The 20,961-nt window shown below is 51.1% G+C and overlaps 8 protein-coding genes across 8 annotated transcripts; 5 read left to right on the top strand and 3 right to left on the bottom strand.

Annotated features, from left to right (window-relative positions):
• Positions 1 to 633: 633 nt before the first annotated feature.
• On the top strand, positions 634 to 3,099 carry ABOM_011034 (uncharacterized protein; the record flags this gene model as incomplete). Its single annotated transcript, XM_022538162.1, has 6 exons — positions 634 to 775; positions 828 to 921; positions 998 to 1,936; positions 1,984 to 2,369; positions 2,541 to 2,684; positions 2,747 to 3,099. 6 exons carry the CDS (start codon positions 634 to 636, stop codon positions 3,097 to 3,099), a joined length of 2,058 nt encoding a protein of 685 aa, XP_022384437.1.
• Positions 3,100 to 4,648: 1,549 nt separating this feature from the next.
• Positions 4,649 to 7,441, top strand: ABOM_011033 (uncharacterized protein; the record flags this gene model as incomplete). The annotated part of the gene is made up of 1 exon (XM_022538161.1): positions 4,649 to 7,441. One exon carries the CDS (start codon positions 4,649 to 4,651, stop codon positions 7,439 to 7,441), a length of 2,793 nt encoding a protein of 930 aa, XP_022384457.1.
• Positions 7,442 to 8,462: 1,021 nt separating this feature from the next.
• Positions 8,463 to 9,418, bottom strand: ABOM_011032 (uncharacterized protein; the record flags this gene model as incomplete). The annotated part of the gene is made up of 2 exons (XM_022538160.1): positions 8,463 to 8,669; positions 9,230 to 9,418. The coding sequence occupies 2 exons, from the start codon at positions 9,416 to 9,418 to the stop codon at positions 8,463 to 8,465; spliced, it is 396 nt and encodes a 131-aa protein (XP_022384443.1).
• Positions 9,419 to 9,689: 271 nt separating this feature from the next.
• Positions 9,690 to 11,660, bottom strand: ABOM_011031 (uncharacterized protein; the record flags this gene model as incomplete). The annotated part of the gene is made up of 10 exons (XM_022538159.1): positions 9,690 to 9,805; positions 9,853 to 9,886; positions 9,940 to 10,137; positions 10,183 to 10,217; positions 10,268 to 10,540; positions 10,588 to 10,623; positions 10,679 to 10,800; positions 10,856 to 11,121; positions 11,173 to 11,204; positions 11,465 to 11,660. 10 exons carry the CDS (start codon positions 11,658 to 11,660, stop codon positions 9,690 to 9,692), a joined length of 1,308 nt encoding a protein of 435 aa, XP_022384442.1.
• A 518-nt stretch (positions 11,661 to 12,178) lies between these two features.
• Positions 12,179 to 12,592, top strand: ABOM_011030 (Zn(II)2Cys6 transcription factor domain-containing protein; the record flags this gene model as incomplete). The annotated part of the gene is made up of 3 exons (XM_022538158.1): positions 12,179 to 12,214; positions 12,264 to 12,425; positions 12,503 to 12,592. 3 exons carry the CDS (start codon positions 12,179 to 12,181, stop codon positions 12,590 to 12,592), a joined length of 288 nt encoding a protein of 95 aa, XP_022384441.1.
• Positions 12,593 to 13,791: 1,199 nt separating this feature from the next.
• Positions 13,792 to 16,179, top strand: ABOM_011029 (sulfatase family protein; the record flags this gene model as incomplete). The annotated part of the gene is made up of 4 exons (XM_022538157.1): positions 13,792 to 13,869; positions 13,915 to 14,290; positions 14,557 to 14,792; positions 14,848 to 16,179. The coding sequence occupies 4 exons, from the start codon at positions 13,792 to 13,794 to the stop codon at positions 16,177 to 16,179; spliced, it is 2,022 nt and encodes a 673-aa protein (XP_022384454.1).
• A 23-nt stretch (positions 16,180 to 16,202) lies between these two features.
• On the top strand, positions 16,203 to 19,023 carry ABOM_011028 (periplasmic beta-glucosidase; the record flags this gene model as incomplete). The annotated part of the gene is made up of 4 exons (XM_022538156.1): positions 16,203 to 16,205; positions 16,620 to 16,881; positions 16,929 to 17,238; positions 17,283 to 19,023. 4 exons carry the CDS (start codon positions 16,203 to 16,205, stop codon positions 19,021 to 19,023), a joined length of 2,316 nt encoding a protein of 771 aa, XP_022384455.1.
• A 484-nt stretch (positions 19,024 to 19,507) lies between these two features.
• ABOM_011027 (haloacid dehalogenase, type II) lies at positions 19,508 to 20,308 on the bottom strand (the record flags this gene model as incomplete). Its single annotated transcript, XM_022538155.1, has 1 exon — positions 19,508 to 20,308. One exon carries the CDS (start codon positions 20,306 to 20,308, stop codon positions 19,508 to 19,510), a length of 801 nt encoding a protein of 266 aa, XP_022384456.1.
• Positions 20,309 to 20,961: the final 653 nt, after the last annotated feature.

The raw sequence follows: 20,961 nt of genomic DNA, 5'->3' as shown, positions 1-20,961 counted from the left end.
TAGTCGACAAGTCGATCATGATCCATCGCAAAGTCCACACTAAGCCAACCCCCTTAGTAACCTGACAGTCGAACCTCTTTTACTATGGCAAGATGATTCACTACTCACCAGCAATATGGCCGGTCGTCATCAATCGTCCGAGATCCACGCTCGTTGCGCCGGAGGTCGATGGGCTCAAGCCGTCCGGCATCTCAGTTCGTAGCCATGTCCATAAACCATCCGTGTCAGATCAACTAGTGATACAAGTCAGAACGACGGAAAACTTGTCAGCGATACTTATGTAGCCGCGACCATGAAGCCGTACGATCGCGGGAGAGACACCTTGGAGTAATCCGCGCGGGATCAAACCATCCACAGAAATTCCTACATCTTTCAAGGTCCTGTAGTTCGTGAAAAAATATACCGAATTGGTGGTCGAATTTACCCATGTTAACCAAATTTGATCTACTCCGTATTAGGGTTGACAAGGAGGGAAGCGGGCGGTGTGTGCCTATTGGCTCGCTGCGTCAGTGTCGGATCGGAACTCGGAGAGGGCGGAACAGCCAACTCATGATCCACCCTGGTCTTCCGTCATCCGAAGGCTCCGGAAGACAATTCACACCTCATACAATTACGGAGTAAATCAACGGCAATATGGATGGCGGAGACTGGTCAGGTCATCCTCCCCCAGGCACAGCCAAGGCTTCCCCGTTGCGGCAGGCAAAGCGGCGCAAGATCGCAGTGGCCTGCGAGACGTGCAGGGCCCGGAAGGTCCGCTGTGATGGTCAACGGCCTAGTAAGTGGAGCTATCACACTCTGTAGGGCCTCCCATTGACCGCATCTTTCAGCATGTGGCCCTTGTTTGACCCGAGCCGAGTATTATGGTATAGAACTGGATTGTGTTTACTCGCGCAGCCTCTCTGAGAGACACGCATCCTCCAAGTAAGAACGCTGGCACAGCAGATTGATATCTTCGGATCGAAGAGGAAAGACTAACTGGTTGACTTTCGTTCCAAAGCCCTCGTACAAAAAGACAACCTACGAGACCACAGACCCCAAGCCCATATCGAGCATGTGCTCATCAAGTAGAGGCCCGGCAACGTCCAAGCATTCCCTCGGGAAATGACCCTGTGACGTCTTCTCATCAGCCAGCCGGAAGTCCAGATGATCGTAACCCCTGTACAATCTCTCCGTTTATGCCTTATATGCCGGCTGGATCCCAGCGGCGGCCGAACAGTAGAGAGGGAGTGAATGCGATGGTAGGGGAGGTGGCGGCTGATGAACGATGCCCCCCACAGGGCTTTTTTGGAAGCTCAAGCGCAGGGGGTTTCATGCGGCAGATCAGGGTTGCAGTGGAGAAAGAAGTGCCGTCATCAGGAATCCCCAATCCGCAAGCCTCTCCATTGGACCGTAACAGAGCGAAGGAACCTTCCACCCCTGGGATCATAAGCAATCATGTGCTGCCGTCACGGCGCATGGGGGATCATCTCATGGAAATATACTGGGAGTTTGTCTTCCCTCTTTATCCCTTTTTCGATCGAAAACAGCTATCCGCTGAGTATCTTACGATTTGGAATGGGAAGGGGTCCCCGAGTGACGAAGACATGCTCATGTGCACGTTTAATCTTATATTCGCCTTAGGCTGTCAGCTATCTCAGACAATCGAACCAGAGAATCGAGCAGCAACAGCAGACAGCTTTTTTTCTCGCGCCAAACATCTGATTCAGATTAATATATGGCAGCCAAGCTCTACCCCACTGGTTCAGTGCCTGCTTCTCATGTCGCAATATCTCCAAAGCACGGATCATGCTGACCAATGTTGGATTGTGACTGGCATGGCAATTCGCGGTGCGCAAAGTCTAGGACTCCACCTGCCGGAGACAAGTGCACGCTTAGCCAGCGACCAAGGTAAAGAGCTTCTTAGGAGAATATGGCATGGATGTGTTCTCATGGATCGGTTAGTGTTTGTTCACCCTCTTCCGTAATCCGGTCTAAGTTTCACAGTGTGGTCGCGTTGACCTTGGGACGACCTACCATGATATCTAAAGAAGCAGCTGGTGCTGTCGCTTTACCTACCATGGTAGATGAGGAAGTTCCGCCATCTCTCGCCGAGTCACACACCCAAGGAGGAACAGAGAGACCGTCTTTCATAACATTCTATGCCAAGTGCCTGGAGCTGTACGAAATCTTGAACGATATACTGCTTAGCCTGTATCTGAACAGCGACCCTCCGGACAGGCCCGGAGACCACCATACCTACTACTTCCAAAGCTTCCATGAAGGTCAAGTGACAGTGTTTCGCCTCGACCATGCACTCACCGTATGGTCTCAGAGCCTTCCATCAGTCTTTCGCAGCCAATTCACACCATTGCCTGCGAATCATGTTATTGGTAGGCAAAGGGTTGTATTGAGACTGAGGTATCCATACCAATCACACAATATGGGTAAATCATATTCGTTAATTACTTTTACCAGGTCACTCCATATCAGAATGGTTCTTTTACGTCCAATACTATCCAGGTGTTGTGATATGTACAATCGATCCTCTTTGACAGCAGCAGAAGACTCGCTCCCGCAACGGTTCGCGCTGCAGTGCTCTATAGTTTGTGTAAAGTCAGCTCAGGATCTCATCGATATGACCTATACGAACCTACCACCGGCCAATACCATCGGCCTGCTTCCCGCTTGGTGGTACAACATTTTATGTACGTCCGTTAGAATGCCGTGTCCCTCTCCATTAGAGTTCACAGAACCTAATCCCGCATAGATGTGTACACAGCCGGCACAGTCCTAATGGCCGGTCGTCTTCACCAGGCTATTTTGGCGGAGCTAACCGAAGAATCCGTGGGTCAGACCTGGCAGCGTGCTCTTGAGATCCTTCGCAAATATCGAAGCTACAGTTCTTCTGCTCAACGGTGCATTGTGGCACTTGAGCTGCTCTATGAGAAAGTGAGCGCCTCCATCAATGTCAGGCAGAGCTTCCCTCCTCTGGCACCTGGTAACCCCGCACACGAAGCTTCTCCCGGGGAAGGGCTCTCAGAAGCACTCTTGGATACATTAGACTTACCGGACTTCTTTGACATGTCGTGGCTGAATAGTGTACCTAGTAGTCTGTACTAATATGAGTGATAGAAGGTGACAAGGATCTTTTCCACCCCGGGTCAGTAGATGGGGCCATGGGAGATACGTAGAGTCCTTATCGGGTCGGGTTCGGATTCATAATCTAGGTCCTGTCGCCGACCCGGCTCCGGAGCGGGTTTTCATGCAACAGAAAAATATATACTATTATTTATATGCAATGTAACTATCACATAGTTGAGTATCTTATAAAAGCAATAACATCTGGTTGTTATTGTGTCGGAGTATGATGTCCCAATTTTTACGTATATTTTGGTGGTTGCGGGAAATTACGTTAGACTTGTCCAAGTATATATATAACCCTCATGTATGTATACCATGCACGAGACATTTAGCAGTAATTTACAGGGATAAATTCTAGTTTTATCTCAAGGACATCGTGCAGATCCAAGTTACATATATCCACCCTGTAACCCTTGTTGAACGGATATAGGATTGTTCTTTTCTGGATATATAGTACTACCCTCTACTACTTCTACACTCGCCAGTACACGAATTGGAAATAAGTTATTGGTACCGCGATTTCCTGCAAGGGTTTCTCTCACCTAGCGCTATTTCTTCCACCGCCCACTCAACAATGCAGGTGAAATGGTGAAAATAAGGCATACCAGAAGCAGCGCGAAGGTAGTCGATTGTCTTTCCTATCCCAGTGATTGCACATATAATTTCCACGTGCATAGTCCCTGGTGAATCACCTAAGGATATACCTTCAGTCAGGCAGGTTTAGCAGTGTATATACATGATGATAATAACTCATGAGGGACTTGGCTTGGGATCAACTCTTATTCAGACAGCTTAGGCATTACTGTGCCTTCACTGCTTCGCCCACATATGCACCTGGACAATTCTAGTAATATTTCCACATGGCGGGGCGCTGAACGAGAGTTGCCTTTTGCCTTGAGTTGAGCCGTAGTATAGCAGGTTGTGTGGCCTTACTGTGTTGTGCTATTGGATGTATACGACAATGATCAGTGCCCCAACCTCAAAAGGATGATGATTGGCATTACCCGTAGATGTATTGAAAAATACCAAACTGATGGGAGAAGGAGAAACTGGAAAATGTACGCCTCCGTAGCCGCGATAACACCTAACGTAACCTACCAGCGTCGAGCGAGCTGCCTACCCTGTAACCCCCGTTGCGAATACGAGGCGATGTAGCAAACAAAAGTATATTTTGATACAAGCACGTTGTATTGACTTAATCTTTCTCTCTCCACTAATCCAAGAGATAGGGAAGCTTTATATAGTTTGGGTGGTTAAGATGTAGCCTGAATTTGTGCCGTATAGTTCTCTCTATATAGTGAGCCAGTGCCAGCTTGAACATTTCACTGAAGCAGAAATCACGGAAAGCTCCATTATATTCCTTCGCGCTTTGGCCTCCCGCAAAGGCGGGAGGTGTCAGATGACCACGCCATCACATTAAGGAGCTGACCGCTTTATTTATTGTGGATTATCTTCTAGACAAGGCTGTACACCAAGCCAAGGCTACGAGGATTCCCACCCATATGTGCAGTTATACGAAGAGCCCATCATGATAGAACAATTTGAATATGACCCTTTGCCAGAGCCAACGTGCGTCCGTTTAGTATCCTTTGTTCCTCAGGATGATGCCACCCGCTTTCCTCCCCTGACCGAAGGCGAGCCCCTGCTCCAGCTATCGCTATCCGTAGTGGATCTGCAGGATACCCCGCACTATGAGGCCCTGTCATATACCTGGGGATCCCCATTCCCCCCAGAGGACTCAAGATCAACAGCTTACGATGATAAGAATAGTCAACGGCTAGTCATTGTCAATGGGCGTGAACATGAGATTGGACGGAATCTCTGGGAGTTCTTGCATCAACAGCAGCAGACCAATGCGAATCTCGGGAAAGAGGCCGCCGAAATGTTAGCGGCTGGGTTGGACACTTATGGGCGGACTCCATTAATGCGCGCTGTCATAGATAGAAGGCTCGATCTGACAGAGGCTTTGCTCGCCCTAGGTGCTGACACAGAGCAACGAGATAACGAGGGAAAGTCGGCACTCCATTACGCTGTTACTAGCGATATCTTGAGCGTTGACCTCGCACAGATGCTGGTCTATCATGGCGCAGACATCTACGCGGATACACAAGAAGGGAAAACGCCACTGGACGACGTAAAAGACGAGGTCGCTGAGCTGATCAAGTCCCTCAGTAAAGACCTTGGAGGAAAGACCCTGCCGAGAGGCCTGCGACTCTCAACACATAGGCCTATGTGGATTGATTCTATCTCGATCAATCAGAAGGATACAACTGAGCGCAATATGCAGGTGGCTCTGATGTCAGATATATATAGCAAGGCAATGTCTGTTGTTGTGTGGCTGGGTGTGGAGGGCGAGCCCATTCCTCTTGCACTGGGGCCCCTTAGCAGGCATTTTATACACTGGATAGGCTTTACCGCGGTGAGAGATTCCGGACTTACGGGGTTAAGTCTGGGAAATGTCTTGAAACAACGCTACAGTATTCAGGATATACTAGAGACGCTGGCTTTTGAGAAGCTTATGGCGAGGACGTGGTGGTCCCGAACCTGGGTTATCCAGGAGCTGACGCTGGCGAAGCGTACCCTGATCACTTGTGGCTCACTCACAACTCACCCTATGGAAACCGCTGTCATATTAAACTTGCTATGCTATATTCCTTCTCCTGGGGTAATTGAGCTTCCAGGCTGCGAGCCATTTGGAGACATTACGGCCCTCTTTGAGAGCGCACGTTTTTCAGGGGTACGCGGCATCGAAGCACTCATGCTTGCTGATATCGGTTTCAGAGCCTCTGTGCACACAGGGCAGCGGGAACTCCTCATTAAGGACGTCTTAAAATTGAGTGAAGCGGTGCCGAATGTTTCCTGGGGGCGAAGACTAAGCCTCCAAAACCTAGGAAGATTAGGCTGGTGGTCCCAGTGCAGCGACCCGAGAGATAAGGTCTTCGGGCTAGTTGGGATGGCTTGCCCTGATCCACGGGACCAGGGGATTGTTGTGGATTACGATATACCTACAGACAAGGTGTTTATTCGGTATGGTCACTTATTCATGCAGGGCTCAGCCGAGCCGATCCAGGATCTATACACTGGCGAATCCTATTTTTTCGAGCCCCTGGAGGGGCTCTCCTATGTTCAGGACACGCCAAATCCCCATCCCGAGTTCCAGGACTACAAAGCCAAACTTCCGTCCTGGACCCCGAATTTCAGCGCCCATCTCACAACCTGCCGCATCTGGTCCCGGAAACATAGCGCAACCTCGGGCATGCCGAACAGCCCAGCAATTGTTTCGCATCCGGACCCCAGAATTCTGTGCGTGAATGGGCATATAGTGGATCGTGTTGTAGCAATAGAGCGGGCCCACAACAAGGGAGATGTACACGAGTCCGAGGTATTGGCCTGGCTGAAATTCATACGGGACTTGGATCCGGAAGGAGGCAGCCGTGTAGACGCTCTGCGGCAAACATTAACGGCTGGTAACCAAGTCCAGAATAAGAAGGTCGCGCGTAAGGCCTTTCGAGACTTTATCGCAAGCAAACTATGTCAGAGCCAAACAGATCTTGAACTGGAATCGGTAATCGCGCAACTGCGCATCTCTAACCCCCGGGACACGTTGCCCTCGCTTAAGGCGCTTCAAAAGCAAAAGCGGGAGCGCCGGAAATATAAGCAGGAGGTCCTGACACTAGTCTTGAAGCAACTGAAAAAGGTTGAGGAACTCCAGGGAGAACTGCGGGGGCTCCAGGACAAAGTGCAAGGGCTTCTGAAACTACAACAGGGGCTCGAGAAACAAAAGCAGGAGCTCCTGAAACTAGAGCAGGACATCCGAAATCAAGAATATGTGCTCCCGGAACAGAGGCAGGCATCGCGCGACTTACTACGGGGATTCATGGAACTACTGCCGGAGCTCCGGCAGCGTGAACACCTACAAGTAGAACCAGGACTCATGTACCTTACATTGGAGGAGATGCGGAAAAGAATGGTCGATGAGCTACAACTCAGTCCTCCCGACTACACTCAGTTAAGAGCGTTTCACACGCTCTTGAGACGGTACAACCGGTCTAGATGCCTGTTCCGGACTACAAAGGGCTATATCGGTCTTGGGCCTGTTGGTGTACAACCCGGTGATGAAGTCTGGTTGTTTGCTACCGCACGGACACCTTTTGTCCTGCGTCGACCATCGGAAGGGTCCCTGAGAAGGGAGACCCGGGGTTCGAATTCCTCCACAGCGGAAGGTGAATGCCGAGTATTCATCGGAGAGACTTACGTTCATGGAATTATGAATGGGGAAGCGATGCAGAAAGGTGACTTTCGTCCGGTGGCTCTAGTATAATCGACCGAAGCGGCTCGCAACAACAGTCTATAGCTGAAGGAGCTAGCTAGGAAACAACCCGAAGCTGGTTAAACCACGGTTCGGCGTCACCGTGCACCGGACTCTGACGGAAGACTTCCACTTGGAGAATGCGAGCGCTGGGGCCATTGAGAAAGCCTACAGCGTCCACTGTATGGCTCGCTTGCTTTCCATATACTTCTCGATAAAGACTTGCCAAAGGCGGTCGATATCTAGAAGCAAGCTATTATAACTGGTCAGAACTCTGTAAAGAGAGTGCTGACAGAACCGAGCGTACAGAGTAGAACCGAGGATCTGGAAATATAGAACAATGAGATGACTCAGTCTTTTGTTCCGTAATTGGCGTCCAACACTTGGACGGATTCGATGATATTTTAAGAATCGTTGTTCGGAGAGGGCTTGACATAAGTAGAGCCATATCATGTTGATCAACAGTGGGTCAGGGAAGAAACGGCGAAATCCATAGAGAATGCTGGCCCTATTGGGGATACAAGCGGTTCGTGCTCGAGGATAGACGTCTAAAGTAGGTACTATACGAGATACCCAGGGACATAGCAAAAAGACAAGGTTGCGTGCACCGGACACAATGATATCGATAACCAGTTTTTGTGAGATATTAAGGACTTATATTGAGCAGCCATTTCCCGTCAACTGTCCACACCGATCTGTAAGCCCGTCTATGCATTATCTGTCTACCAAGAGCACACTGAATTCGCCTTTACAAAGGCCCTTATGGCACCTCCCCACCTATGCCACTATAGATCTAGCTTCCAGTTTTGTGAAAGCTAATTCATGGCTACGTGCCCGTTGCTTTAAAGTCGCACTCGGCTTCTAGGTCTGGGTACTCTGCCGCACTAACAGTAGTGTGCGTCCCCGCGAGACTCATAAAGCGGACACCTTCGCCATGCGCTTCTGAGCCATTATCACCACTGAGGCAACTGGGCCAATACGGAGTGCTTGGCAGACTCAACTCATTCGGGCCATGCGTGATCGGAAAGCTGGCTCAGTAACCCGCCATGTCCTTGGCCAACATGCGGTTGCAAGCACCAGTCCAGTCAATATCGTCATTCACGAGCAAGAGCATCGTGACACCGTAAAGCTCGCTTCCAGCGTCGAAGGTAACCTTGAAAATAGCCGAAGAATTCCTGTTGTAATCAAACGCTTGTGATAGCCTGTAACACGTCGGAAAGTTGATGCTGAAATCCCGGAACTAAGTTTGACGTTGGAAAAACGTCGAGTTATAGTCGGAACGAGGGAAGAGCTGGTATAGACGTGGGACAAAGCTCGGCACAGCTGATGGAAACAGGTCTATCGCATCCGCGACTTGTGCGGCTTGTGACGTCCGAGTCTAGTCTCTGAAAGAGTAACCCTCGTAGGCATCCCAGTCGACATGGAGAGGGATGTCATTAGTAATGTCCGCACCTGAAAGACCGGCTTGGAGGGCCTCGAACAAATTCACATCAACCATAGGTCCGACACGTCCTGAACGCTCTGCGCTACAGTGTTGAGGCTTTATCCCGACGGGCTGCGAAGACAATCCACTGAAGAGCAGTTTGACAAACGTAGTGCTTCCGAGAGCTGGATCCCTTGTTGGCTGTCATTGAGCAAGGACTGCCATCATGGATATTCAGTGATGGCAGCTGTGAAAGGTGGTTCATCGTATATGCCACCAGCGGTTAGTTCAAAGGTGACCGACCCTCTGTCGGTACCTACATGTGTCTTCAGTCAACCCCTATCCGAGTCGCTACTTTCACGCTAATTGGGACTTACTTCCTCCCCAAGTCGTGACGCGCGAAGGGTCACCGCCAGATGCATGGTTGTTTCCTTGAACCCAGTTAAGCGATGCACGTTGGCCGAGAAGCCCAACGTTGAGAGCACCATTCTCGGCAATCTAGCGACCACCAGGGAACCCGAAAAGCCCGAGTTGGTATTGTACGAAAACGTAAATGAGACCGCCATTCTAGGCATGACCGAGACCATCTCCAGGGTTATATTATTGAGCAATCTATTATTTATAGTGGATAAAGCTTTAGACCAATAGTATACGTGCCACATTCACCGTACAACGTTCGAATATTGATACATGTTAGGAACAGGCGATTCATTAAAATTCAGGAAGTGCTTAAATCAGTATCTACGGACAAGTAATAGAGAGTACCAGGCAACCCGCTTGAAATATCATGCACGAGAGCCCTCCGTACAACTTTCGAGCTCAGGAAAGGAAATTACATTAATGTTTAGTCTCGACCGTCTTCTCATTTTCGACAATAGTGCCGTTCTCACGTTGCCCATGGCGTTTTTGGTAGGCCCCTTCGATGCCAATACGCGTGCCTTGGGGGTTGAAAACTAGACACGTTAGGGTTTTTCGGATAAAATATAGGGATGGTACTCACTGAGTTCCATTTGCTCCAGGGACTTTCCCTTTGTCTGGACAGTCGTATTAGATTGCGAGTCTTGTTGACATATGGATCGCTCCTTACCTCCTTGATGAAGAACCAGGTATAGACAACTAGCGCCCAGTTAAAGATGCAGAACATGAGGAATGTCTTCCACCCCAGGTTGTCCACTGCATGAGGGGTTATCTGGCTAAAGACAAAATTGAACAGCCACTGGGTCGCCGTCCCCACTGCTATGCCACCCTCACGAATGCGTGTTGGGAAGATTTCACTCATGTAGAGCTAGCAGGTCAGCATGATTTCGAAAGACGGGATAGATTGACCTACCCACGGAACGGGTCCCCATGATATATTATAAGTCACTGGTGGAGCACGTTAGTCTTGAGCTGTTTCGTATACGGGAGAGCCTTACTAGCTTCGAGATATATCATTGCAATAGACGCGCTGGCCGCGGGCGTCAAGCCAGCGTCTGCGTCCGGTGGGTGAGTCTTCGTGATAATGGCCACAATGAGCATCAGGGCACCCATCAACGCGGCACCGCTTAGCAGAGCACCTTTGCGGCCGATCCTTTCAACGAGAAAGATCAGGAAAAAGAAGCAGGCGACGACCTTGCACAAACCAAAGAACCCGCTGAGAAGCATGGAGTCTTGGCCTGCACCGACGGCGGAAAATATTTGCGGCGAGACTATCGTGGGTTAGACATGGATCAGCTCGGGGAGGAACAAGACCTACAGTAAGCGAGAGAGGTGTTCCCAGTCAGCTGGACACCTAGAATATGGATCAGCATGCACTCATGGCATAGGTACCATTGTCCCTCGCGTACCGATCTGGAGGGTGATAACGAGAAGGATGCGCCATCTGTTCGCGGGGACGAGGTATTCCTTCCATGTCAGGCCCTCCGTCACCCTATGCTCTTCCTCAATGCCCGCCAGAATTTCATTCATTCTGGATAGATTAATTTTGTGTCGCTTGATCGTAGTTCATCTGGAGTGTGACTTACTCTGCTTGAACCTCCGGAGTATTGACGCCACCTCGAACCCAAATCAGGGCTTCGAGGGCCTCGTCATGACGGCCAACCTTGGCGAGCCATCTCGTACTCTCCTTGGTCAGAAGCATTCCGAGCCCCAGCATGCCACCAAAAAGCAGCTGGAGACCGACGGGAATTCGCCACTGCTTCGTGGACGGCTGCATATGCTCGGAGACGGCATAGTCAATCCAATAACTCGTGAATACCCCCAGCGTAAAGCACCCTTGGAACAGTGATCCCTTTGTCCGTTAGTTAGTGTCAGGGGAATGCTCCTGATGCAGGTTACTCACCAGCTGGCCACGGATCTCCTTGGGAGCCATTTCTGCCGAATACATGGGAATGATCACAGTTGCAATGCCAACTCCAACCCCAGAAATAATCCGCCCAGCATACCAACAACCCACATTCTATCCAAGAAAAAAGAGTTGGAGTATGGCGCCGATCTCAAAGATCAGGGCCGCCAAGGCGATGGCCCACCGCCGCCCAAATTTCGCAGTGAACGGCCAGACGAAGAAGCATGCGAAAAAGGCTGGAAAGCTTCAGAATGAACCCCGTTCTGAGCGACGAAGACTGAATACTGACCTCCTGCTTGCAGCAAGCTGGCAGAATTCGAGCTGACGTCGGACTTCTTCTTCGTGTCAAAGCCCATGTCCCTCTGGAAACTCTCTAGAGTCAACACCCCTCCCACGATGCCCGTATCGTATGCAAACAGAAAAGAGCCAATGCAGCTCAGAGCCACCAGGTAGGAGACCCGGAACGTGCCCAAGCGTTTTGACATCGTGGCGGTTTATCGGTGGCTGTCTGGAGCGCGTGAGGTTTCCGAGTGTCAGTAGAATAAACCTCAACTACTGTCGTCGATGGCCGTCTTGATCATTTAAATGCACTCATGCTGCGAATGCTAATATCTGCCAGTGTGATGGCGTAAGAAACCTGGCCGGATCAGCCATGCGATTCCAGGTCGGAATTCGGGGAGTGCACGATTCCAATGGCGTTCTGGATCGTGTCATTGTGCCCTAATCTCTCGTTTTTCCCCGGGGGAGGCCGAGCCAACAACGCTAGACAGTATTTTGTCACGTACATTAATCTACCGAACGGACCTATCTGGAGAAGGGGACACGATGGAGCCTCGGACAGTCGGTCGGAGATCGTCGCGATTGGCCTGGCGACCGGTGGAGTCGCCGCACGCCATCCAACGCGAGCCTGACGAAAGAGCGACGGCCGGTTTTGTGGAGGTTAGAGTCTTGGCCAACAGTCTCTCCATGGGCCGGAGTCTATCACGGTTCTTCCAGGTCCAGAATGAAGGTAGCGTGTGTCCAGTGTCGAGTGCGCAAGGTAAGACTGCTGTATCACCGGCTTGACCACTGGCTGACTCTTCCCACAGGTCCGCTGCGACGCAACCGTTCCTCGCTGTAGGACCTGTGAACGCCTGGGGTTCCAGTGCTCCTTCCAGCGGGATGGATCCCAGCCCGTCGGTCAGTCGGTGCCACGTCTGCCTGCGAAGCGTCGCGGCACCAAGGCTTGTCTAGAGTGTCGGACCATGAAGGTTCGCTGCTCAGGGGCGACACCTCGGTGTCATCACTGTCACCGCCGCGATCGCCCGTGCACGTATACGGCGTCCAGCGGGCCATCAAGACCGGCGCTCAATCCCGGCGGGAGGAGTACAGCGATGGTGACTCCGAGGGAGGATTCCACGGCGGAGCAATCTACTGATCCTGAGCCAGCACCGTCCGCTCCCTCGGCCCCATCGGATGATGTTGTCCAGTCGCTTCTAAGACAGTACTTCGATCGATTATACCCGCTTCCAGCCTTCAATTTCCTCCATCAAGACACGGTGGTGCAACGATGTTCGGCAAGAACCATCGATGAGTCGCTCAAGCTGGCGATCTGTGCCATCACGGCGCTATTCTTCCGTCAACACCAGTCGGAACATATGGCCTGGGCGCAAGAGTCAGAGCGACTTGTCCTGGACCGTCTGGAACGGCCCTCGATATTCCAGATACAAGCATCCATCTTGACCATTCGCTACAGAGCCGGAATTGGCCAGTTCCCACGCGCGTTCATTCTCGCGGGCCTGACTGCGCGGTGGGCAGTGTCCCTGCGTCTCAACTATGAGCACTCCAGCTTGGGGCCCATTGCACAGGAGGTTCGTCGCCGGACATTCTGGTCACTCTATTTGCTGGAGGACAGTTTCTGTGTGGGGTTGAAGGAATTTGAGCTATTTGACCCGGAGACGATTCATCTCCAACTCCCCTGTGAAGACGAAGATTTTCACGATGAGCGCCCCGTGGTCACAGGCTTCCTGCAGCCGGGCAAGGGCCTGGAGCCAGAGATCTTGGGGTCTCAAGGAGTGTTTATGAAGCTGGCCTTTATCCGACGAGGGATCATGAGGCACGTCTACCCTCACAGTTGCATTCAACCCATGGCTAATCAATCAATCCCGCAACAGATTCAATCGAAGAATATGCGCCAAAGAGGTCAGCTTATCCGACCTTTTTCGGTCCATCGACAGGTTTCAGGCCGATCTATCTCGCCTGCGCAGTCGACTTGCGCCCTCTGACCAATATCCTCCCGCAAACCCTGAAGAGCTCCAGTGGCCGCCACGATACGCGATTCTGCACATGTCCTGGCACCAATGTCATTGCGATCTGTATCGAATCTTTCTCAACGGGTATCCCGAGTCCACTCCGCACGCCGCCATCGACCGCATGAGAGCGCCAGAGCGCGCGCTGATGAAGGACAAATGTTTAGGGCATGCAGAGCAAATTGTCAAGGTGCTATCCGACTTCGTACACCATAAGGAGGAACGACACATGCTGGAGTTCGACGCGGCCGTATGTGCCTATCACGCGGCGCGGCTGGTCTTGTTTGGGACGTATACAGGGAGAGACAACACCGGCCTGCCCATGCAAATGGCTATTAGCAAAGCCCAGCTATGTCTCGATGTCATTACTCGGTACTTTGAGTTTTCCGCGCAGCTGAAAGCCATGGTAAGTGCCTCGAGAAATACGTCAACGCCCAGGCTAATAGCACAGCGTCAAATGCTTGAACGGGCCATCCAGCAACACAAACGCTGGTTGGAGTCTTCGGATCACAGAGCGGTCGCCACAGCAGATCCAAGTCCTCATCCGCCTCCGGGTATTTCGCGCGACGCATATATGCGCCAGCGGCTTGCCATCCACAGCCTCTTGCGACAGTCGGACTTTGTGGACGACAGTCGTGAGGCTGCTCCAGAACCTGCACTAAGGCACACGGTGAATTGGACCCCGTCTACTGAAGACGAGCAGGTGCATGAGCCACCCGTAGACCTGGATATTCGAGATGAGCTCTATCCGTTGACGGACCCGCTAACAAACGACCCGAGCCTACTATTTGGCCTCCCGTACGGACTGGATATCAACGGCTGGCCAGGTGAAGGGACAGAAGAGGCATCGGGTTATATTGGAGGGTTCGAGGAGCAATACATGTACTAAAAGCAATAAAAGAACCAATGGTTAGCGAGCGACTCCGAGCTCCCGATCGCATCTCGGTCGATTGTGGGTCGTCGGGGATGTGATGCCGAGCCGAGTAAAGATATATATATATATCTGTATCAGGACGTTCCTCCACTTGAGAAAAGGTTTCCCACTCCGTACCCACCTGTGGATACGAGACGAAAATGACAGTACATCGGCCAGGAGCCCGCGATGGCCGGCCGAACATTATCTTCATCATGGCAGACGACCACGCCTCGAAGTCCATTAGCTGCTACGGCGCAGGAATCAACCACACCCCCAACATCGACCGTCTGGCGACCGAGGGTATGAGATTCAACCATTGCTATGTAACAAACTCGATATGTACGCCATCACGAGCGGCAATCCTCTGTGGCACGTATAATCATGTCAATGGCGTGATGACTCTTGATGACCAGGTGAGTCTTCCGTCCTATTCATCCCCACACGAGAGAGCATACTTACGGTAGATAGATCAATAAACACATTCCCAATGTTGCCAAGCATCTTCGGACTGGCGGCTACCAGACTGCAATGGTCGGGAAATGGCATTTGGGAGAGGGCGTGGAGAATCAACCTACAGGCTTCGACTACTGGTCTGTTCTCCCAGGCCAGGGTCTTTACTGGGACCCGGACTTTATCGGGCCGGATGGCGCGCATACCGAGCTGGGATATGTCACGGACATTATTACTGACAAATCTGTCGATTGGATGAAGTCGCGAGACCGCAACCGTCCGTTCTTCCTGATGTGCCATCATAAAGCGCCCCATCGGTCATGGGAATGCGACGACAAACACAAGCATATGTACCAAGATCCGGTGCGCTTGCCGGATACGTTCACAGACGACTATAAGCATCGTGCCAAAGCGGCCAAGATAGCGAAAATGCGCGTCGCGGAAGACCTCACCTACCAGGATTTGGGACTGGTCCAGCCCGACGGCGGTCGCAGCGTCGGCGAACCTGTGCTTCAAGAAAAAGGGAACAGTGAGCGCAAGGTTCCAGCGCCAACTACCGACGCAGAGCTCATGGCAATGAAACTGATTGACAAGGACGATGGCACGATCTTTACCTTCCAGAGCCACGCGGAGCTGGCCGAATTCAAATTCCAGCGATATATGCAACGGTATCTTCGCACCATCCAATCTATTGATGATAACGTTGGCCGGTTGTTAGACTACCTCGATGCCGAGCCTGAGCTGGCAGCAAACACGATCGTCATCTACACCTCGGACCAGGGATTCTTTCTGGGAGAGCACGGTTGGTTTGACAAGAGGTTCATGTACGAAGAGTCTTTCCAGATGCCATTCCTTATCCGATATCCCAAGGAGATCAATCCTGGCTCAGAATGCGACGATATTATCTGCAACGTGGACTTTGCGACTACCTGGCTGGACTATGCCAATATCCCCGTGCCCTCGTACATGCAAGGCACATCCTTTCGTCCACTTTTGCGCGGCTATACCCCAGAGTCCTGGCAACAAGTAGCATATCACCGATACTGGATGCATAATGACATCATACACCATGCACATGCACACTACGGTGTACGTAACCAGAGGTACAAGCTCATTTACTGGTACAACGAGGCATTAGACATGAAGGGAGCACGTCCCGGAGGTGAAGACGTTAAAGAGTGGGAACTATTCGACTGCGACCAAGATCCATTAGAGCTGTTCAATGTGTACCATGACAAAGATTACCAGGAAGTGGGGAGGGAAATGACCGTCCTTCTCGAGAAAAAGATGTTAGAGATCGGGGATGAGCCTGTTCATCATAAGCAATCATGGCAGTGGGCCTCTCTATGATTTTTACTACATCACCAACGTCCATGGTGGGTCGCGAGGACATCATAGTTAAGCACCTGAGTTCAGTTTCATGGATGAATATATTTATTTGATCACTATAACCCTGATCCCAGCACCCCTGGACCGTCCTCTCGTATCCCACCTCAAGGCACTAGATATCCGCAGCCAATCCACAATCCCTGGCAGCCAATGAGGGTCTTCTGAGCCCGACTGGCGAGTATGGAGCTGCTGGAGCTCCGCAAGAAAGCATCTCGGACGAACCTCCGAGCCGTTGATTCGGTATTCGGGGCGACCCACATTTCGTGATTCTCCATCGTGATGATCCAATGCCTGAATGTCCTTGTGGTAGCCATAGAAATAACATATAAGAAGAATCCATGTTAGGATGGCACGAAGAGAGTTCATCAGACCTCTTTTGAAAACGGGCCTAAGTCGTTCAGTATTCATTGCCCAATATGGTGAATCTCCAGCTTGCCATTTCGGCAATGCCTCTTTGCCATACAGTCCTCGCCGCTTCTATCTCGCCAAACTCATCACACACAGGAACACATAGACAACGGGCACAGAGCCTGCTAGATCAGATGGACTGGGAGGAAAAGGTTGGTCAGATGGGTGGTATCCGTCGGCTTCTCAGCTTGGCCCCAAAGATAGACGAGGAGAACTACGATACACGACAAGAGAACTATCAAAATGGCAATATTGGTTAGGACCCATTCACAATTGATTGCTAAGCACGACTGACATCTCAGGCTTTGGGGCCACGCTCAATTGGGCCGAAGAAGTCCTTCCACTCACGAATGAAATACGGCAGAGACAGATAAACAACAGTCGGCTTCACATTCCATTCATCACTGTCACAGACTCTATCAATAGTCTCTATCTGTCGGGGGGTACGATGTTCCCAAGTAACCTTGCCATGGCAGCGTCATTCAACCTTCCGCTGTTCAAAGAGGGCGTTGCTGCACTTCGTGAGGAGCAACTAGCAATCGGAGTAACATGGGTTCTCTCTCCGCCGCTAGATATAGCATGGGAGCCGCGATATTCGCGTATCGGCGAGCTGTAAGTACATATCTCCTCCATCATACGTAAGCTAATGCAACCAGCTTCGGCGAGGATGCCTACTTGACAGGCGAATTCGGTCACGCCTACGTCCAAACGATGCAAGACAAAGACGAAGAAGGAAACATCAAAGTTGCCGCGACGATCAAGCACTTCGTCTATGGCGAGAGCCGTGGTGGGGTGAATGCAGCCAGCATGTACGGCGGAATCAACCACATCTACAACGACCAGCTTCGACCGTATATCCGTGCCTTGGAGGCTGAACCTGCGGCTGTCATGGTTTCATATGCTTCGGTCGACCTGGTACCCATGTCAGCAAACAGGTATCTCGTCAGGGATATTCTACGTCAGCGGCTGGGGTTTGAGGGTGTCATTATGTCTGATGCTGGGTCTATCGCACATCTGCACACTGAGTCCAAGCTGGCGCGTTCGTACCCTGAGGCTGCGCTTTTGGCACTTGACGCTGGCTTGCAGATGGAATTGAGTCCGGGGTCGCCAGCCGTCTTTCCGAATCTTGTGGCTGCTGCTGGAGATACCAGAGCAGGAGACTTGATTGATGAGGCTGTACTGAATATTCTTCAGCTCAAGTTCGCAACTGGAGTCTTTGACACCCCTCTTCCTGATCCCGCGAAAGTGACCAGGACACTTCGCACACCCGCTCACCTTGACATTGCTCGTGAGATCGCGAGAGAAGGTATTGTGCTGCTGAAGAATGATGGCATCTTACCAACCAAACCGTCCAAGGTGGCCCTCCTCGGCCCCTTTGCAGACATCCGCAACTACGGTTCCTACGCACCGGCCAACGCGAGTGACCCTCGATACGGCAACTCGTTGTATCAGAGTCTACAAGCCAAGCTCGGCCCAGAAAACGTCGACTTAGTCCATGGCGTCGACTTCCTCAGCCTTAACATCAGCAATATTTCGACCGCCGTCTCCGCAGCCAAGAAAGCCGGCTTTGCCATTATCGTCCTTGGCTCGCTATCAGTAGGCTCAACCGATCCGCTGGTCACTAAACGCACCGACGGGGAGTTCTTTACCCATGCAGACCTGGGTTTCCCCGGAGCTCAACAACAGCTTCTCGACGCCGTTCTCGATGCGTCCATCCCGACAATTTTGATCCTCTCGGGCGGGCAGCCATTTGTGCTCAACAACTCGACTCTCCGCAGCAATGCCGTCCTCCACTCCTTCCTTGGTGGGGAATTCACCGGTGATGCGTTGGCCGATATCCTGACTGGCGAGGTCAACCCCAGTGGGAAGCTGCCTATCAGCTTGCCGCAGGATTCTTCTGCCACCCCGGTGTTCTACGACTACCTTCGGAGTGATGACACTGGCACAGCGGATAGCCTCCTCGGACTTCACTCCACATACCAGTTTCCTCTCCTTTCGCGGGATCCGCCGATGCCATTTGGCTTTGGGCTGAGCTATACCGACTTTTCTATTTCGACACCCATCGTGGGAGCCAGAAATGAAACCATTGAGGTGCGAGTGAATGTTACTAATATTGGATCTATCGCCGGGAAGGAGGTCGTGCAAATATACCATCGGCCCAACACGACCACAGGGATTGAGTTTCCTATCAGGCGGCTGGTGAGGTTTGAGAAGGTTCAGCTGGATGCAGGGGCATCTAAAGAGATTCGGTTTGCGATCCCGTATCCAGATCTAGGCTTCTATGTGAATGGAGAGTTAAGAGTACAGAGGGGGCAATATTCGCTGTGGGCTGGAACGAGCTCCAGGCTGGAAGATTTGAGACAGGTTAATTTCACGGTGGGGGAGAATCGTGCCTGAAGCCTTTGATTCTATCGAGGAACTTAGAATTATATTTCACTATTGATAAATTCCACCAAAGGCTGGAACGTCGGCACGGTATCGATAGCGCGTACAGGGAGGAACTGCCTTGGCTTTGTAGACGTGTGCAGGGGAGTCCTTGATCATGGCGGTGTTCACGTTTATGGGAGCACAATTCATAATATGGGCACTATAGCCTCGAGTAAAACATCGAACATGCAAAGGGCCTTCCATCCGACACGTCGGATCAATTTTCGTACGCCTTGTTGGCTCCAGTATCAGCGAGATTACCTACTACGATAAGGGGTTCAGTGAAACTACAAGACCATGGAACGAGGCTGGGACAATCTCTGACAGGTATAAACTGCAATGCTTTCCAGTTAACCAGCACACGAAACCTGTACAGGGTGAAAAGGAAATGAGCAGACAAAGGGTTGGGTTCGTTTGGATCGTTGATCCAGCGTCCGACTGGGTCATAATCCATTCAAAATCCACTTTCTATTCCCAAATATCGGGCAACTTCAATCAGACCTGAGCCTCCAACTTCGACCCAATGATCGACAAACCGCTCTTCTCTGGCTCGTGCAACGTCTCTACTATCCCAAGCTTCTTCTGAGTCTCTCTCGACATAGATTGTCTGGAACCCACAGTTTTTGGCGGCTTGCAAGTCCTCCAGATGGGCTGCAACGAGACAGCATTGCGAATTCCTCAGACCGAATCTGCGAGCAGCACCATAATAGGCCTCTGGCGATGGCTTGTAAGCACCCAAATGCTCCGCACTGGTGATGTGCTTGAAGGGCAAAGAGTTGTGTTCTTGTAGGTCTTCGAGGAGTTTGACATTGCCATTGGATAACGTAGACGTCACAAACTTAGTGCCCAGCAACGAAAGGCCTGGGACACTGTCAGAGTATGAGTCAAGTCGATGCCAAGCGAGGGTCAGGTCTTGGAGGTCTTCCTCGTTAAATAAATCCCGAACAAGCCATTTGGTCAGAATGCTTTCCAGAGAAAGGCGGTTGTGCTCATCTACTGTGATAAAAGGCTTCGATGTATCGTAAGTGTTTCCGAAGTTCATATATGAGCGATGCCACTCCTCAGCGATCTCCCGCCAGCTTGATGTGGACATGTCAGAGATACATGCTCGCAAATCGGCACTCAGATCTCGAACTTGACTTTGCAGAGCCCTTCGTGCAGTGGCACTCAGTTCGTTCGCGATGCAATGCCTCCATTCCACAACGGTTCCCAAGACGTCAAAAAATATCATCGAAGGAGGGTCATCCCGTGACATCGTTGCGGATGCTTCGTCGAGATATACCAAGGAATGAAAACTTGTTTTGCATGAACTGTCGAATATACCTCAAAGTATAGCAAATTCCTTGTCAATCCGTGATATATGCAGCACGGCCTCACAAGAGGACTTGCAAAGAAAGGACAGATGGATTGTCCGCCCGGCGTTGGTGTAAACGGACATTGACTCTTTACATCAACCTCGGGAATTCATTACTAAGGGTTGCATGTGGTTGGCACGTGGGGAACCTCAATAAAAGCCCTCGGGTATCGCGGTTTCAGAAGATATTAGGCAAGGCACCAGAAGCAGTCAAATAAATCAGTCAGGCAGACATTACTCCTTAATCTGAATTAATTCGTTACCGTGGGTGTTTACTAGAAACTGCAGCTATTATTACACGTATGAGGCAACTATTATGCCGGAACAAACTGTTTTTGCATATCAATCAAGAGTTGATTGGAGAACAGAAGTGGGTTGATCTCAGGTCCAAGGCTGTCTCTGGAACTACACGACACCAGGCAGCAGCTTCTACATTCCAGCCGATTGAGATATTCACGCGAAGAAGCAAGGAAGTCTTCTCGAGCCGCAATGGAAGAGGGTGGATGTCTGGTTTCTCTGCGCTGGTGTTGCCTGAGAACATGTAAGGGGGTTCA

This window comes from Aspergillus bombycis, assembly GCF_001792695.1.
Source record: "Aspergillus bombycis strain NRRL26010 chromosome Unknown contig00133, whole genome shotgun sequence".
In the NCBI taxonomy this organism is placed as follows: domain Eukaryota; kingdom Fungi; phylum Ascomycota; class Eurotiomycetes; order Eurotiales; family Aspergillaceae; genus Aspergillus; species Aspergillus bombycis.
This window is presented reverse-complemented; position numbering and strand designations above follow the sequence as displayed.